This window comes from Coregonus clupeaformis, unplaced genomic scaffold (genome assembly GCF_020615455.1).
Source record: "Coregonus clupeaformis isolate EN_2021a unplaced genomic scaffold, ASM2061545v1 scaf1260, whole genome shotgun sequence".
Lineage (NCBI taxonomy): Eukaryota > Metazoa > Chordata > Actinopteri > Salmoniformes > Salmonidae > Coregonus > Coregonus clupeaformis.
In genome coordinates, this window is record NW_025534714.1 from 83,158 (window position 1) to 101,821 (window position 18,664).

Below are 18,664 nucleotides of genomic sequence, written 5' to 3' on the forward strand. Positions count from 1 at the left end.
AAGAGCGTCTGCTAATGACTAAAATGTAAATGTCATGAATGGTCAGATGCTCCTCAGGGGCAGAGTGGAGAATTCAATGTATGCTTTGACTTGTATGACAATGCCACCCTCTTGTGGAGAGAAAAGAGAGCTTGTCATCAAATCACCATATTAACAATATGGTATTTATCTCTAACGTATTATGGTGGTTAAGTTTAAACTTTACTTTTATTATGGTAAATTATATAGCAAGCCTGTAATTATATATCCCTGTAGAACTGACAAGCATATTTGGAATTGGCATGCCATTGTTGAGACTAATTGCCAATTAAGCCTAATTGAGGTTGAATCAGTGAACACGTGGTGCATGCGGCAGCCTACAAAATATACCTTTCCCTTTTGCCTAGTCCCAGTGTTTTGGTGTACGTTGAGAAATGATCATATTGGCAATGTATGTTAAACAAAATGGATACCGTATTCTCATACTTTACATTCTAACAATCACTCGGTGTCTGCGAGGTCAGGCTCACGATTCGACTGGTAAAATAATAATTCACACACCTGTTGCGTTCACAGAATCCACACAAAATCATCTTTCAAGTGGCAGTATCTCCCGTAATGATAAACTGACTCAGGACATCCCGACTACAAAGACCAACGTCCGTCAAACAAACCCGTCAAGAATCAGCGTAGATAAGCCAGCGCGAAGACAGTTCCACGAGACCAAGCCAGGTGAAATTGGTGAATCATACGAAAACGCGCGAAAATATAAATTATCTCAGGACTTTGAAGAAGTGAACAGATCACGACTTTCGGGTAGAAAACGGATGCGTTTTCAATCTAGAATGGTGTTATTCAATGATAGAAACGGCAAGTACCATGCCAAACAACACGAGGAGAAGCATTCGGAAGATTCGCCATCAAAATCCTACAGTAATATCGATTGCAATCAAGGAAAAATTCAGAATCTACATCGTGGCAAGTTTTCCATCACAGGAAACGATGAGAACCACTCACAAATGGCCTACCAATCAGATTCAGCAACTCCAGGTAAGTTATAGGTGGGCTCTGTTTATCATGTAGCCTATTCTATCATTCAACTTGTTTAGTTTGACTAGCCACGTATTTTTTTGCTCAAAATATGCATAATAGGCTAATGTTATGTCTGTTTTAGGAGTGCGTGCAGGAAAGGTTCGAGGTGAGATAGCAAAAGCAGAGGAGAGTTGGCTGAGAATGGAGCCAGTTGTGGAGTGTGGAGATGAGACTATGACCCTCACTGTCAGAGGGAGAAGAGCCATACATCTGCTAGTAGACAGAGGTAAGTATGACGGTGACCTATCCCTTTGATCATGACTCTCAGTTCCATTACACATTAGTCATTGGATGAAGGTGTCTTCTGTACAGGGGATTTTTTTTTTTAGAGCCCTGAAGCTCGGTATGAACATTAACACACCGCTTGGGGTAGGGTTTTGGAAGCATAAGGACCATCCTTATCTTTCATATCAGCATGACATAATTTTATAAACGAAAAGTTTAATTGATACACACCTTTTATAGAGTTAGGGTTCCCCAGCCTGGTCTCATAGACTAGATGTAACATAGTAAATGTAAATCCGTGGCACTCAAATTAGTATGGTATGTTTGGTATGGTTACATAAGACAGAAGGTTACTTAAGGCAAAAACACAAGGAGGGTGGCTGGTTATGGTGTATGGATGGTGGACGTATAACCCGAATGTCTAGCAACCCAAAGGTTGCGTGTTCGAATCTCATCATGGACAACTTTAGCATTTTAGCTAATTAGCAACTTTCCAACTACTTAGCATGTTAGCTAACCCTTAACCCCTAGCCTAGCTAACGTTAGCCACCTAGCTAACGTTAGACACAACAAATTAGAATTTGTAACATATCATCCGAATTGTAATACAAATGAATACATACGAAACGTAACATCATACTAAATGGAGTATCTTGGATTTACATACAGAATAATACAGAAGACAGTGGACTCCTGTGCTAATTGGCTATCGGCATCGCCAAACACCTTTGTGTAAATGGAAGACAGATGCCACAAACTTGACAGTTGTCACTCAAAAATACTATCGGCTGCAACTGTGTTAAAACAGTGTACAGTATTTTCATTTGAAATTATTTTGATGTGATATGAAAGTAGATGGATTTATGTTTCTAGAACCGTACCGCAATTGAGAATCGATTCACGTTTAGATAGAGTATTTGGCTATTTTGGCTTCCAGAGCCAATTGGCCTTTAAACAGAACATGTAAGGTCCTTGGACTATAAGGAGTAAAGTTAGGCTCCGTTAGTCCATTAAGTCTGACCACAAGGTGTGTGGATGTGAATGATGCATAGCTGTAGGCTATTGTATTCATTTGTCCTCTTGCCTTTAGCGAATGCCTCTGCTGTCCCCCTGGCCCAACTACCCTCTCAATGTGGCTACTCTGTCGAGTCGACATGGCGAGACCTGATGTTTGTGGTACCTTATGATGCCTGTCACGTCAAGCAAGAAGAGGTAAAGTAGCTCTCCCCTGCTAAAAAGTAACTCAATGGCCATAGTCACACTCCATTCTCCAAACTTGTCAGACTGGCAGGTTAAAACTGTTCTGTGACTGTCATTCTGTCAACATAAAAGCTTTTAAAATTGTTAATCACACACCATTATTCACTCCTTTCCTGTGGCCTGCGGTGCTGCTGACAGGATGGTAGTTATGTGTTGCCTCTGGTCTGGAGAGGGACCCCTGTGAAGATGTCCTGCCCAGTGTCCCAGGCTCAGGCCCTGGCCCCCTCCTCCCTCTGCTGCTCGTCTCAGGGAATGACTGTCAGATTGCAAGGACATGGAGCCAAAGAGGAGCTCAGAGTCAAGGGTAAGTGTGGAGTTACATTGTATAATGTATCACAATTGTACATAGCCTGCACACTATGGCTGCTGAACAGACAGATTTAGAGGCATAATTTGGACTGAATCCAATGTTTCTGTAACTATATTTCTGCTGCTATCATGAGTTTGCGGGGTTACTGTCAGGTCTGTATGTGAGATGTGTTGGTTTCCCCCTGCAGTGAGAGGTGGATGGATGCCACTGCTTTCGCTGGCCCTGCAGTGTGGCTACATTATGGACAGGCAACATGGAGAGCTGCTCATATCTGCACCCTTCACTGCCTGTGGGATCACATCAAAGGTGAGCCATGGCACTCATATTGCATGTGGGATGGAAGTTATGACTCAGGGCTACTTGACTGTCCTTTTTGCTTTTACATGGAATTTGCGGAACCAATTTCTTTGCTTAAGAATGTAGCATTTTACACTGAGTGAACAAAACATTAGGAACACCGGCTCTTTCCATGAGACTGACCAGGTGAATCTAGGTGAAAGCTATGATCCCTTATTGATGTCACTTATTAAATCCGCTTCAATCAGTGTAGATAAAGGGGAGGAGATGGGTGAAATATAGATTTTTAAGCCTTGAGACATGGATTTTGTATGTGTGCCATTCAGAGGGTTGAATGGGCACGACAAAATATTTAAGTGCCTTTGAACGGGGTATGGTAGTAGGTGCCAGGTGCACCGGTTTGTGTCAAGAACTGCAACGCTGCTTGGTTTTTCATGCTCAAGTTTCCCGTGTGTATCAAGAATGGTCCACCACCCAAAGGACATCCAGCCAACTTGACACAACTGTTGGAAGCATTGGAGTCAACATGGGACAGCATCCCTGTGGAATGCTTTCGACACCTTATAGTCATGCCCCAACGAATTGAGGCTGTTCTGAGGGCAAAAGGGGTTGCAACTCAATATTAGGAAGGTGTTCCTAATATGTTGTACACTCAGTGACATGATCATTTCCCCACCTAACTTAAATAATGTCAATTTTCTTCCAGGATGGAAAATACACTCTCTCTCTTCAAATAGGAGAGAACGCAATCACACTGGCCTGTCCTTCTGCTCTACCTGACCAAGTAATACAACCCCTCCGACCTGCAGTAGATTTCCTCCATTATGCAACTAAGGGCCCAACAAACTCAGTTTCCACAACCCTGCTGTCAAACCCTACTTCCATAACCATGTCTAACCCGGTGCCTCACCCATTCTTCCCATTCAATCCCCAGCCCACATTGCCCCCTGATCATCCTCACCAGCCTCCCAGCCCTGGTAGCCATGTTACTTCTCGCTCAACTACAGGCCCCTCTGACCATCCTCCCCTGGCCCCGCGTCTTCAGGCCTACCCATTCTATCAGTATTACCACCTCCACACGATGCCCCTCAGTGAGTCATACCAGTCACCCCTCTCCTCTAGTCCCCCCTCTCAACTCCCAACTACAGGACCCTCAGGAGATCCCACTGAGTCGAAGCCATGCCACACTCCCACAACTCCTGTCCCAAGCCACCCCAACTACTATGACCCCCATGTTACTCAGTATTCTTCCACTATAGCTGGTCATCCAGTTCACTCTGAAGCCCCCACTCTCCAAACCCCTGCGTATACTCTCCACCCATACTACCACAACTACCATCACCCCAAAATCCCTATCCTTGAGCCACCTCAATGGCCCAGTCCTGGTGACAAGACGGGTACTTCCACCAATGGTCCTCAGGTTGAACCACCTGCCCCTCACACCCCTAACCCAATCTTCCCTGTGTTTCCACACTACTACCTCTACCACCCCAAAGTGCCTCCCTATAACCCACCCCAACTCCCTCAGCCTGTTACCCCTGCCTCTCACTCCTCTACTCTCCCTGTTAGCAGTTCACAAACACTCCGTATACTTCCTGCTTCTGATATGCCTCACCTTCCACCCTATCCTCACTACTACACCCCACAAACACCTGGTGAAGTCAAGAGATCCCATCACCCTGATGATGACCCTTTTATTCATCTTCAAACTTTGAAACCTATCATTTCCCCTAACTCATCTCCCACCTTAACAGAGCTCCCATTCTACCAATACACTCTTAATTTTCCCTACAAGCCTACACCGAACCAGAAACATAGAAATGGTCTCCAGACCAACAATCCCTCTAGACCCATGGACGAACATCCTCCAGTTGTCCCATCTCCCCCTTTGTCTCCTCCTGATCAAAGTGGAAAGTCACACCCTCATGGTCACCTGAAATGGCCTCCACAACAACAACCCTCCAATTCACACACAGTTACTAGTTCCACAGTTCAGAGCCGGTCTACTAGTTCTACCTCTGTTGCCCATGCTGCAACCCAACCTCTTCTCTTTCCAAACTTCCCCCCGTTGTACTACCCTCATCTCAAATCACCCATCAGCAACCCTCAACAAGAACCAAACCCTGTTACTCTCCTTCCCACTGCTCTGCCTGCACCCTCGTCAACCCCTACTCCAGCATCTACCCCTGGCCCTCCAGTTTACCCACACTACTACTATCACCCCTACTATTACTACTCAATACCTTATGATCCATACAGATTACCCCAACCTGTCGATCATGCATCTTCTGCCCCATCTAAAGGAGCTCAGACTCCTCCATCTCAGACCTCTGCTCCTCACACTATGGAAACTTCTCACCAACCAGCCCTCCCATATGACTACGCCCAGGCCAAAATGCCTATCCAGATTACTCCTCCTGCTACTAACAGTCTTCAAACCCCCACTCCAACCCCAGAATCTACAACTCCTGAAATCCCACCTTTTCCCTTTGACCCTTACTACTACTACTTCTACTACCATCCTGGAATGTCCATCTACGACCAGGACCAAAGCTATGAACCCAGTACACACGCCGAAAAGACATCAGGAGCTCAAGCTCCCATAGATTCTGACCATTATAGAAGAGGCAGCTTTGCCCATACTCATGTGGAGAGTCCAACCCATGCACCCCATCCTACCACCAACCCCATTCATAACCCCTCACACCATCATATCATTCATCCACAACCTTCAACCATTCCTTCCCCTCATCGTCCCCACACAGGGCCCACTGGAAATATGTCAGACACCTTGATGAAAGGTAAGTCGTCATCTTGAATATTTCTACTGTGTGAACTGCACCACTATTGAAAGGCTATTTGGTTGTCTAATATCAGTGCATGCTCTATAAAGAGCCACATGAGGGCACTCCACCTCTACTAGGTGATCCTGGGGACTGCTATGTCATTTGTTTCACTTCAGCATCAAATATCCACATTTCTTTGTAAGAAGTTCTTTAAAAAAGTGGAGGTTTGTCACACCAGTACCATTTCCCTTTTCTCCATACAGACCCTGGTTTCAAGGCAGATACACACACACCCTGTGGCTTGTCCCACCATGACTGTGCGGGCTTCTTAGGTTGCTGCTCTTACCCTGTGAATGGTTAGTCTCTCGATCTCAAGCTACTGGTCTTGTCGTTGCTATGGAGAGGCCATAACAGTTGGCTATTTGGTGTTTCGCCGACATCAAAACACTTCCCAGGGGAATGTCTGAGATGGGAGGAATGGAAATGGTCTTCCAGCGTGTCCAAGGCCAATGGCACATGCTTGGTATTTTGGGAATGTCAGTTTTCGAACTGCTCTGCTACTCTTTAGTTTCCACAATGTGCTGATTGTGTCTTAGGTCCTCAGGGTGTGTGTGTCATCCCTCAGAGTGTACATCGGGGCGTCAATTTGTCTTTGCGGTCCCTGGCTCTCTGGTGGACCCCACGGTCACCCCTCTGCCTGCGGACAGTCACGTGTCCTGCACCCCCCAGAGGATCACCTCTGACCTGTACAGTGTGCCCCTGGATGGCTGTGGAGTGCACAGATACGTAAGTTACTGTAGACTTGCTACTCCACCTCCTTTATAAAACTGTTCAACTCATTATCTGTGTATGCTTATTTTGTATGATATAGTTTGATGCTCCTTCTTTTGACCTGTTGCACATGTCTGTTTGGTTAGGAGGCTGGTCAGGCCGTGGTCCACTTGTTGGAGTTCAACGCTCTACTTTCCACACAACATGAACACAGCACCACATTGGAAGACTCACCTGTCAGGTAAAGCCATTACTACGAGAACAAATGGTTCAAGTCCCTAGCAAATGTATTCCCAAAAGTTACCATCTGATTGCAAATGCTGTCAAACCATGATATCCTTTAGTACAGATGGGATGAGATTACAAGTCAGTGTAGAATTAGTGTAACATGAGCTTGTCTTGTGTGTAGGTTGATGGTGGCGTGCAGGTCTTCTCCTGGTTCTCCAGGGAGGGTGAGGTACCATGTGATGAGCACCACCCCTACCCCCCCTGTCCCCACTCAGGGCTCATTGGCTGTCCGTCTACGAATCGCTACAGGTAGGACTGTAGAAGTAATGAGAAATTCAGGAGTAGCAGCAGTCATAATAGAGCTATGTAGGACTCTGCGGAGTGAGTTTTATCATACTGTATCTGTCAACTAACCACTTTAACATCCCCATGTTTACCTCTGCCTGTAGATGAGCACTACAGCAGCTTCTACCCAGAGAAACATCGACCAATCAGTCTACTTCAGGGGCAACCTCTGCACCTGGAGGTGGGTCTGCTGAGCCCCCCAGACCTGGACCCTGGCCTGGTTCTCCTGGTGCACTACTGTCTGGCCTACTCAGACACACCACTGGCCCGCTGGCTGCTCATCTATGATGGGTAGGTTGTTCCACTATATAGTTTGTTTGTTTATATGCAACAGCAGAGAAAGCACTGCATAGATGCATGAATCTCTACACCACGTGAATGATGTGACAGTGAAATTGCTGATTAGATTGAAATATGGATATTCTTTAGGTTTTTCCACAGCACCTGCTGCTCAGCTCCACTAAATAACTGTCCCGTATAGTGAACAGGCAGTTATTTTGTCTGAAAACCTCCACGTTGTCTTCTCGTTTTTCAGCTGTCCCAGCCGTGGTGACTCCCAGGCCCCTCCCCCACCACCTGCCCAACCCCGTCACACCCGGAGGCTCACAATCACCACCTTCCAGTCTTTACCCACAGGAAGTCCCTCCCACCTGGAGGACCAGGAGGTCAGTCTCAGCCAATGGTGTCATATTATAGACTCAGCATTTGATACAGTACTGTGTGGTCAGTGCATTTGAATGTGTTCTCCTGTCCTCATCCACAACAGATCTACTTCATGTGCTCCACGGAGGTGTGCTCCCCAGCAGACGGGGACTGTATTGAGGGCTGCTTCAGAGGTGAGTTGAATTAACACTCCTACAATGGTTTGGACAATTTTGAACACAAGGTGGGAGTATAAACCATTAATTTCTTGAAGTTACTCAAATGTACTGTATTAATACTGTAGTGCTCAAATGTACTTGTTTCTTACAGTATTCAACATGACACTCAAATGTATTTGCGGTCTTTGTTACATTAACTGTTATTCATTTGTAGGACCAAAGCTGGACGACTGAACAAATTAATAAATATACATTTACTCAGAATTGGTCAATGATGTGTTATTCTCAAGGACTTATTCAGTCATGCAGTAAGCACAATGACATCAAAGGGGAAAAAACACATATTTAACAAAAAGCTCCACATTTGGTGCCATGTTACAGTCAGTAGTATTAGCTTGCAACAGAACATAAGCGGTTCTCACAGTGCAAAACAAGCATTGGAAATAGACATTCTCATTAAGACCTATAAAATAAGACTTCCTACAAGACACTTGGTTAGGTACACCATTTGGCCCACTCCTGCCTGACACGGCCTGCATTTACAGGGCAACACTTTGGCTAGAGTACCAAGGCACTCCATATGAAGTGCTTATTCTATCACACTCCGAAGCCTCCATTACAACTGCTGCCTGACGGGGCATTCAGGGAGATATGATTCCCATGAGCAATAAGGTTGTAGGTTACACATGCGCTGCGATTGGAGTGACTCAAAATTACAAGGAAATGTATCCCTGTTGAATACATTACAGTTCGCTTATAAAAATCAGTTGTTCACATGGTAGAAATGGCATCAAATAATAGATTAAGAAGTCAAACAAATGGAATGTTCCATAGCCATATTTAAGGATCCCTGACTCAACTTTGCATATGATACCATCCAACATCAACATCCAAACATGGAATGATGAAATCCGATGTTTCATGTCACCTCAGGGCAGTAGGGGGATTGTAATTGTGTAGATAGATTAAAGATGTTATTAACAAACTACATTGTTAATGTACTCAATTTGGCATAGAGAACCAATTACGGATTAATCCAGTTGACAGTTAAATCCTCAAATTATAACCTTAAGAAATGAAATATGAAGATTAAGGATTACAGTGGGAAGACTGGCAGAACAAACAGCTGCTACTGAGCAACAGTGTCGTCTGCCCTGTTCATATGTCATCTAAATGGATGGCGTGGTCTCATTCTGAGCCCTGCTAATGGCATGTCCAGATGATCTAGAGTCCTGTCCAGCTACGCAAATGAATGAAAGCTAATTAGGACATCCATTTTTATTGGGCACCTCACCAGAAGTATTAAGTGAAAGGACGGGGTGATGGTCACTGAATGACAACCATCTGGTTTGGTCTCCTAGCGGAGAAAAATGTGTTCCTGTCCCCTCAGTACACGGCCTAGGAGTAGTTCACAGGGGCAGAGAGACGACTCATCTTGATCTGTTTCATGAGGATGCTGCAGCACACCTGGGCTGTGATCTAGGAGCAACAGGAGGTGGTGATGCAGGGAGGAAAGGGTGAAGCAGAATGGAATCAGAAAGACAGCAGAGTGAGCAATCGCCCCCATCACCTTCAGGATTAGACCAGATGCTGTAACAGGATGTGATTCATGAGTGCAAATCCCCACCTAAATTATTGCCTCGGAGACAAGCAAATGTACCAAAAGAGTGGGTGAATTGAAGACATGAAACACTAATTCCAGACATTTAACGGTAGAAGATGGATAGCTTGCAGTGAGACTAGACATTGACATTACTGAGCAGTGAAAAGAGGAGAAAGGATCATAGATCATTGGTGTAAATAAAGATGGGAGGAGTAAGGAGTTACAGTGCATCAGCCACAGGTATTACGACGGGAAGCGGGGTGAAGAACACAGGGTCCTGGTTAGGGGAGGAGAGGACTGTAGTTGAGGAGAGGAGGACGTAGGGGGGAGGAGAGGACTGGGAGCGCTGGATCTCTTTGCTGAGGAGGGCGCTGCACATCAGGGCCAAGATCTGAAAGGATGGACGCAGGGAGAGTGCATGGAAGGGGGAGAGGAGTGATTTGAAGGGAGGGATGGTATAGGATGGGAGAAACAGAAGAAGGTATGGGTTATTACAAAGGAGAAGCAGAGGGGTTGAAAAATGAGAACAGTAGTTAAGTCTTGGTTTGCTTCAACTCTCCTCTCACAATCAGTTTCATCATCACATTCCACACGGGAACAATGTGTAACAACACCCGTCTGTTGCTCTCTCTTCTAACCGGTGCATTTCCAACCATGCAGCAATAGATCTACCCTGGTTAACAAATTTGTGCACTGAACTGTGTGTATATAGTATTGTCTACCAGCATAGCAGCAGTCCCAAGGAAGAGGCCCGTTACCAGAGGCGCATTGGACTCAAAGATGTTGATGATCACTGTGGGGCAGGCCTGCAGGGGGGGGGACAGAGAGACCAGAGGGGGACTGGTTAGGGCCTTGGGCTCAGTACAGCCCAGAGTTATGGAAATCTAGGCCAGCCTCCTCGGTGGCTCCATAGTGGAATAAACATAAGGTAACAAATGTAATTTGTCAGTCTTGACGGATTATTTTACATATGTTTTTATTATAGTCAGTTATACAGTCAATATGAAAACCGACTGAATCCTATGCACCTGTACAGGGCTGGTCATGGCTGTTCTGCCGCCCTAGGCCAGAGAAACAAATTGCCACCCCGCAAAACTACAATAGTCCCAGTAAGCAAAATGATGTTGAAAAGCTGTCTAAAATATGTATTTTCCAGATGTTGAATTTAGGTTCTGAATGAAAGGTGAAAATATGAATTTTTCAGGACGTTGAATTTTCGGTTCTGAATGATAGTTGAAAAGACGTCATTTATAGATGTCTATGTTCGGACCAAATCAATGCCGGTCCACACCAGACAATCTGATTTGGTTTGGACTGGACCAAAAATCAGTGTCCGTGGACGTTGAAATCAAGGCCGGACCGGAGCGCACCAAATCTGAACCAAACAATTTAGCCCACAGGGTGAAACTCCTAAACAGCAGTTGTCAGTAGCCTGATTGTCCATTCCATATTGTCCATTTTACTTTGACCTGTCCTGTTTTTAGGATATGTTAACATGTCAGCGCATTTTTATTTGATTGGGCACCATTTTAGGTTTGGCTCTTTGATCGGAGAAACCTGCATGTTGTAAAAGTGTCCATCTCATTACATTGTCATAGATTTTATCTCCAGCCTGGAGGCTACAGAAAAGGCCACATACTCTTTCTACCATATCCTGTATCTGCTACATGATTTACAGTACCAGTCAAAGGTTTGGACACACCTACTCATTCAAGGGTTTTTCTTTCTTTTTAATATTTTCTACATTGTAGAATAATAGTGAAGACATCAAAAACTATGAAATAACACATATGGAATCTCTCAACCAGCTTCATGACATAGTCACCTGGAATGCATTTCAATTAATAGGTGTGCCTTGTTAAAAGTTAATTTGTGGAATTTATTTCCTTAATGCGTTTGAGCCAATCAGTTGTGTTGTGACAAGGTAGGGGTGCTATACAGAAGATAGCCCTATTTGGTAAAAGACCAAGTCCATATTATGGCAAGAACAGCTCAAATAAGCAAAGCGAAATGACAGTCCATTACTTTAAGACATGAAGGTCAGTCAATACGGAACATTTCAAGAACTTTTAAAGTTTCTTCAAGTGCAGTCGCAAAAACCATCAAGCGCTATGATGAAACTAGCTCTCATGAGGACCGCCACAGGAAAGGAAGACCCAGAGTTCTCTGCTGCAGAGGATAAATTCATTAGAGTTAAATGCACCTCAGATTGCAGCCCAAATAAATCCTTCACAGAGTTCAAGTAACAGACATCTCAACATCAACTGTTCAGAGGAGACGGCGTGAAGTCAGGCCTTCATGGTCGAATTGCTGCAAAGAAACCACTACTAAAGGACACCAATAAGAAGAAGAGACTTGCTTGGGCCAAGAAACACGAGCAATGGACATTAGACCAGTGGAAATCTGTCCTCTGGTCTGATGAGTCCAAATTTGAGATTTTTAGTTCCAATCGCCGTGTCTTTGCGAGACACAGAGTAGGTGAACGGATGATCTCCGCATGTGTGGTTCCCACCGTGAAGCGTGGAGGAGGAGGTGTGATGGTGTGGGGGTGCTTTGCTGGTGACACTGTCAGTGATCTATTTAGAATTCAAGGCACACTTAACCAGCATGGCTACCACAGCATTCTGCAGCGATTCGCCATCCCATCTGGTTTGCACTTAGTGGGAATATCATTTGTTTTTCAACAGGACAATGACCCAAAACACAACTCCAGGCTGTGTAAGGTCTATTTTACCAAGAAGGAGAGTGATGAGTGCTGCATCAGATGACCTGGCCTCTACAATCACCCGACCTCAACCCAATTGAGATGGTTTGGGATGAGTTGGACCGCAGAATGAAGGAAAAACAGCCAACAAGTGCTCAGCATATGTGGGAACTCCTTCAAGTCTGTTGGAAAAGCATTCCTCATGAAGCTGGTTGAGAGAATGTAAAGAGTGTGCAAAGCTATCATCAAGGCAAAGGGTGGCTACTTTGAAGAATCTAAAATATATTATGATTTGTTTAACAGTTTTTTGGTACTACATGATTCCATGTGTTATTTCATAGTTTGATAGTACAATGTAGAAAATAGCACAAATAAAGAAAAACCCTTGAATGAGTAGGTGTGTCCAAATTTGACTGGTACCGTACGTTAGATTATTTTTTTGATGAAACGTTGGTGGAGTGCCGCAGCAATGCGTCTCCAACAGCACCCTGGAGAGGCACGCTGGGAATGGACAAGCGAAACATTTTGCGCCTTTGAGAAAGTGGGCACAGGGCGGCATCGGTGCTCACCTAAAAAGCCAGTTTGCCATTTGTTGAGTAAATTTGTCATTGTTTTGGGGCAGAATTATGTGAGGTTTTATGCGTTGTTGGAGGTGCGTCTTGTTCAGCTTGGCTTAGAAAATGCCGCCCTCGTCAATCTGCCGCCATAGGCGTCTGCCTAATGAGCGGGCCGGCCCTGCACCTGTAACTTACATTTACTTGCAAATATCCATTGGATGGACAGCAATGCATGAAATACATTGAAGTTCAAGTTGCACATGTTTCTCAAGTTTATAGGATTTGGCCTATAATGAATACTCACAGGGAGAGTGAAAGTCTCAAAAATGCCGGTTTCGGGACATGTTTTTTGGACCAAGGGGTCCAAGGCACCAATGAGTCCACAGCAGTGCAACTAGAAGAAAAAGAGAGAAGGCAAGTGCCATTTAGAATGTTTACATAATTGTTTACAATAGTTGTACAATTGTTATAGAGCTATGGATTGAATTAGCTATGATGGAGTGAAATGTGCCTAACTAAAGCTGTGATGCTATTAAAAGTTTGGGTATAGGTTTTGTCTTTACCGCATTGTGGAACATGGACAGGGTAACAGCCAAGCCAGGGTCTCTTTTGTCCACATACTGAGCGTACACAGACGTATAGAATTTTGCCAGCTGCTCCCCCACCTGCACAGCACAAAGACGACAACAACAACAACACAGGTAGAGTTACACTATTGACTACTACCATTTAATGAAATTGCACAGGGTTTGGTGATCTGTGTGAAAGAGAAGCCTTTGCTTCAAGTTGTTTATCATTCATCATTTTCTCTCACCTCATCGCTTCTCCTGTAGGCGAACACACCGGCTCCAATCTCTACCACAGCCAGGATAGCCAGCAGGCAGGAAAACTGGGAGGGCAGGTTAACAAATCAGGTAAACAGCAGAACAACACACATACTGTATGAATTACCACACATAAAAACACAGTATCACTGTATATGTATAAACTGTCCTTTAAATTGACTTATTTCTTATTTGTGGTGTGACGTTAAATGTATGCACAATAAATAAAGTTGAATTTGAAGTTGCAACAATGAGAAAAGTCCATGACCTTTGAGAAACTGTGTGAAGGTTGGGAACTATACTATGTGCCTCTAAAGTAAATCACTGGCTATCTGCTTCACAAGCTACTCAAGCATAGAAGTGCTAACATTCCTCGACCTGAGTGCTGATTTTAATGTGAGCGAGATCACATACTGTATGACACGCTCACAGTAATGCATTCAATAATAAACCACACAGAGAAAAAGCAACCGCTGCCTCAAAATGGCAACAGGAAGCTCTGGGCAAGATAAATAATGAACTGGTTGATTTCTACCTTGAATCAGGGAATGGCCAGCAGGGATGTAGCTCAGTTGGTAGAGCATGGCGTTTGCAACGCCAGGATTGTGGGTTCGATTCCCACGGGGGGCCAGTATGAAAAATTAAAATGTATGCACTCACTAACTGTAAGTTGCGCTGGATAAGAGCGTCTGCTAAATGACAAAAATGTAAATGTAAATATTGGGCTGAACAAGTTTCGATACGTTCTAGTGAGGAACTCTTATTAGGAAGTTAAACTAATATGTATGTTCTTAGACACTAATGTTCCCTGCGGTAGAAGGGAATCTGTGTGGTTCGTCACTAGAAAGGGGTGGATATCCATGCCTGGTTTCTGAAAGCATGTCTGGTCTCTGTCTTGGTCTCATGTTTCAGTATTTTGATCTCCCTTGACTTGTTTAAGGACAATTGAATTAGCAAAGGTTACCTACCACTGCCCAATCAAGCCTCTAAATCAGGGCTGTCAAATACTTTGTGCCCCCACTTCAGTGTAGTGTAACTAATGGAAAATGGATGCAGTTTTTCTTTTCCTTGTAGCTTACCACTCCCAAAGCAGTCCTATTCTCATTGCACACTCCATAGTCTCCGAAAGCAGCCACGAGCAATATCACTGCTCCTAACACAATCAACACTGACACTCCTACAGTATGAGAGAGAGATAGATGCCCATTTGTCAATGTTTGCTATTCAGCACTAATGGTGATTAGAATAATTTTTCAGTAACACATAAAAGGTATACTTTATAAATGGTTTTCAAATGTTTATAAGTAATTAATAAAGTAATTATTAGTTTATAAACCTGTAATAAAATAAATACTAAACAACTGACCTAAAGTTGTATAGTCTGTCTATCCATGGCTGCAAAAGGTTTTCCAACCAATTTTGGCCTGAAATTAGTAGAGCAGAGTTGTCTGAGCTCACCGATGACAAACTGTTGCGTGTTGAGGTCTATGTTGAAAAATCCTCTGGTCTCAGAGCTGAACCTCAGCCACAAGCCCAACCCCAACATCGCAAAACCCACCAGCTGTCAGAAGAAACCACAAAAACTGTGCATGAAACAGGTTGTAAAAGCATACCTAAAGATCAGTCTCACACAAGATGTTACAAATATACTGTAGAAGATGCACTAGTATTAAAAGGATACTTCTGGATTTTGGCAATGAAGCCCTTAATCTAAAAATGTTATGTCTCTGCATCCAGTATGAACAGTGCTTGACTTGGACTGAAATAGGTGCCGTTACTGTTTATATTTAGGTGCAGGAGCTCCACAATATTTTTGAGCTAATATTCAATAAGAGGAACAGGAGCTCAAGCAGCACAAAAATTGAGGTGGAGGTACTCCGCTCCGGTGAGTTTCTGCCCAAGTCAAGCACTGAGTATGAAGGAAGTTAAAAGTAGTTTTGCGAACCAATGCTAACTAGCATGCTGGCAGTTACCATAGACTTCCAGTCATTGTGCTAATGCTAGTTAGCAATTGCGCTAAGCTAGTTAGCAACTTCCTTCAAACTGCACGCAGACATAAAAATGGTATCCATTAGTTCATCTTACTCTGGGGAAGTAGATAAAGGGCGTTATTGCCAAAATCCCAAAGTATCCCTTTCAATGTAACTATGAAATCTACAATGTTCAATTAATCGGATGAAAACCTTGCAACTTTTTTTATTTTATTTTTTATATGTATTGAAAGCAGTAATTCCCCTCAATTTCATGACTCTAGGAACAATAAATGTATTCAAAATAGCTTCTGAAGTTTCATAATTGTGTGTTTGTTCATGGGAACATTTCCTGAAAAGTTTCTGTTTTGGAGATGAGGTTTTCATCCGACAACGATGATTGGTAACATGATGAGAGTAATGTCATCATGTAATGTCAGGTGCAGCACTGATTTGCAAAAAAGGACTACAAATTAATATAGTCTAGTTTGGGAAAGCTAGATAAACAAGACAAAGAAAGAATGTTCCACAAGAGGCATTCCTTTCAAAGCACAGAATAGCAACAGAATAAATACTGAACAGAATAGCTTCCTCAACCAGGGGCCAGGACTAGCCTAGTTCAACGAATCAAACAGCACACCTGTGTGATTCTACTCTGCTATTTAACTTTGGTTTTGGTTTGGTTTCTTTTGATTCATTAATATGGAATTCCCCTGCTTGGATTATCAGTTTGCTGGTAAAGTGAACTAACCACACCCCAATGATACAGTAAGTCTGTGGTTTTGCATCTGTCGGCTCATATTTCACATACTATTACCTGTTCAATGATTTAGGCATGCTTTTCAGCAGCAAGGTAAATGTTGTTTTGTTGCTTCTTTTGTATTCTTATTACATTCATTGGATATAAAAGCCTGACCAGAAGGGTCACCTAAGCGGTTGTCTGAATGAACGCCAACATTTTGAAACTTAACATGAGAAACTAAACTTCTCGTTCATTTCCATTAATGAAGGAGAAGTTAATTAATGGAATGAGCTTCTGTATATGCGTACACTACGCATACCGACACAACACAAACACACATGCACATTACAAACACACACACACTTTTACACATCATTTGCTACTTTATTTGACTCTTATTATTATCTATCCTGATGCCTAGTCACCTTACCCTGCCTTCATGTACATATCTACCTCAAATACCTCGTACCTCTGCACATTGATCTGGTACTGGTACTCCCTGTCTGTAGCTCCATCCTGTGTTTTATTTTATTCCTTGTTACTATTTTATTTGTATTGTTCTTTTAAAACTCTGCATCATTGGGAAGGGCTCATAACAAGCATTTCATGGTAAAGTCTACACCAGTTATATTCGGCGCATGTGACATCCGATTTGATGTGGACAACTGTGAGCAATAGACATGAGCTGGTACTTTGACGGGAAAGGGGTTTAATCAGTCACACAGACGATACATGCAGCCTTTTAATAACAGCAATGGAAATGTCTTTCCCATACAGAGATGGTAGCAAGGGTCTGGACAACATTTTAATAAGAGATTTAGCTATTTGACTTTAAGCAACGCTTATTTCCAAATCAGCAAATGGCAAATGCTGCCTATGTTGATCAAAGATAAATAGACAATTCCCTTTGAACTATTCACCTACCACAATGAGTTTACATTTTACACCAGCCCCCTTCTCTTTCTCATACACACCAGATACCAATTTGTTACCACTAGGTCTACAGAGTTACAGTGAGATTATGGATACTTACGCCAAAAATGATGTTGAAAAGGATGAGGACACACTTACACAGCTGGCCACATCCGTCCAGTGCCATGATCAACGGTTTGCTAACACGCTACAATCAGGAAATCAGAAATACAGTCTGGTGTCCTGGATAAAGAATTGAAGATGTTCAAACATCTAAATGTTTACAATATGTGTGAAAAAAGAGCAGTGATAGGTAATAGACCGTGTCGAGGGTTGGTGGAAGTATTTAGTTAACTATACAGTATCATAGCCAGGGTTGAATTATTGCAAGGTGAATCTTCAATTAGAAACATGTTGTGTTTAATCTTCTAGCTCGAGCTACAGTGAGGGAAATGTAACGCAAGCCTGAACAAATAAACCTACCTGGATTCTTTGCATGCAGATCAGTCTCTTCACACTGCAGAATGGAACTGAGACACCAAACCGTTCTTAAATTTCAGACGATGTGCGTGAAGACAATTTTATTGTGGGATTTCGTCTGGATTAAGTCCAACCCCCCCAGTCCGACTGAATCATTTCATTGGATTAGGTTGTTGAGTGACGGGGGTCAGTACACCTCGGAAGATCAGAGGATGTAGGCGTGGCAATGGAGAAATGAAACTTACATTTGGCCAGTTCTGGGAAAATACTTTCATTAAGCATGTGTGTTGTGCAAGAAATAATGAGATTATAATAATGAGTGAAAAAGGAGTAAGCAGATAACAGTGTACTGTACAGTTATAGCCACATACAGTATATCATATAGGCCTTTCATGATGATATGATGTTTTTATGGTATAATAATGTCATGCCATAGTGTTGTGAGGACAGAGGAAGAGTTAAGAGATGAGTGGTTTGGTGCCAGGTAGTCTACATTCCATTATGTCAAAGTAGATAAGTGATGGTTAGGGTAATGTGAGTGATGGACAGGATGTAGTGACCTGAGGGAAAAGGTTAATAAGAACAGAGACAGGGAGGCCTATGATATTTATCAGATGTATGTGAAAGGAATGAGAACCAAAAGGCTATATAAGATAGAGGATCTTCTTTGTTAACTTAGTTCAACTGATGAAGGGCAGAGCCATGTCCGTTTGTTAGATGAACCCACGAGCTCGTGATTCAATAAATACTTGGTATGA

At 43.2% G+C, this 18,664-nt stretch overlaps 2 protein-coding genes across 6 annotated transcripts; one reads left to right on the forward strand and one right to left on the reverse strand.

The window, feature by feature from the left end:
• The first annotated feature begins 410 nt into the window (after positions 1–410).
• On the forward strand, positions 411–8,378 carry LOC121550962. 2 transcript variants are annotated; one of them, XM_041863430.2, is made up of 14 exons: positions 411–1,029; positions 1,154–1,297; positions 2,387–2,508; positions 2,695–2,860; positions 3,054–3,172; positions 3,870–5,964; positions 6,213–6,305; positions 6,575–6,735; positions 6,867–6,961; positions 7,130–7,257; positions 7,398–7,584; positions 7,829–7,958; positions 8,060–8,129; positions 8,329–8,378. In XM_041863430.2, exons 1-14 carry the CDS (start codon positions 414–416, stop codon positions 8,346–8,348), a joined length of 4,146 nt encoding a protein of 1,381 aa, XP_041719364.2. In that variant the 5' UTR covers positions 411–413; the 3' UTR covers positions 8,349–8,378. The 2 variants fall into 2 exon arrangements, with proteins under 2 accessions (XP_041719364.2, XP_041719365.2); XM_041863431.2 differs by lacking the exons at positions 7,398–7,584; positions 7,829–7,958; positions 8,060–8,129; positions 8,329–8,378 and having other exon boundaries at positions 6,546–6,735; positions 7,130–7,217.
• Positions 8,286–18,038, reverse strand: LOC121550963 (CD9 antigen-like). 4 transcript variants are annotated; one of them, XM_045217863.1, is made up of 10 exons: positions 17,910–18,038; positions 17,548–17,669; positions 15,261–15,363; positions 14,882–14,979; positions 13,793–13,867; positions 13,542–13,643; positions 13,283–13,372; positions 10,440–10,523; positions 9,942–10,108; positions 8,286–9,593 (listed from the first exon to the last, which is right to left on the reverse strand). In XM_045217863.1, the coding sequence occupies exons 2-10, from the start codon at positions 17,611–17,613 to the stop codon at positions 9,560–9,562; spliced, it is 819 nt and encodes a 272-aa protein (XP_045073798.1). In that variant the 5' UTR covers positions 17,614–17,669; positions 17,910–18,038; the 3' UTR covers positions 8,286–9,559. The 4 variants fall into 4 exon arrangements, with proteins under 4 accessions (XP_045073798.1, XP_045073800.1, XP_041719367.1 ...); XM_045217865.1 differs by lacking the exon at positions 10,440–10,523; XM_041863433.2 differs by lacking the exon at positions 9,942–10,108.
• Between the last annotated feature and the right edge of the window lie 626 nt (positions 18,039–18,664).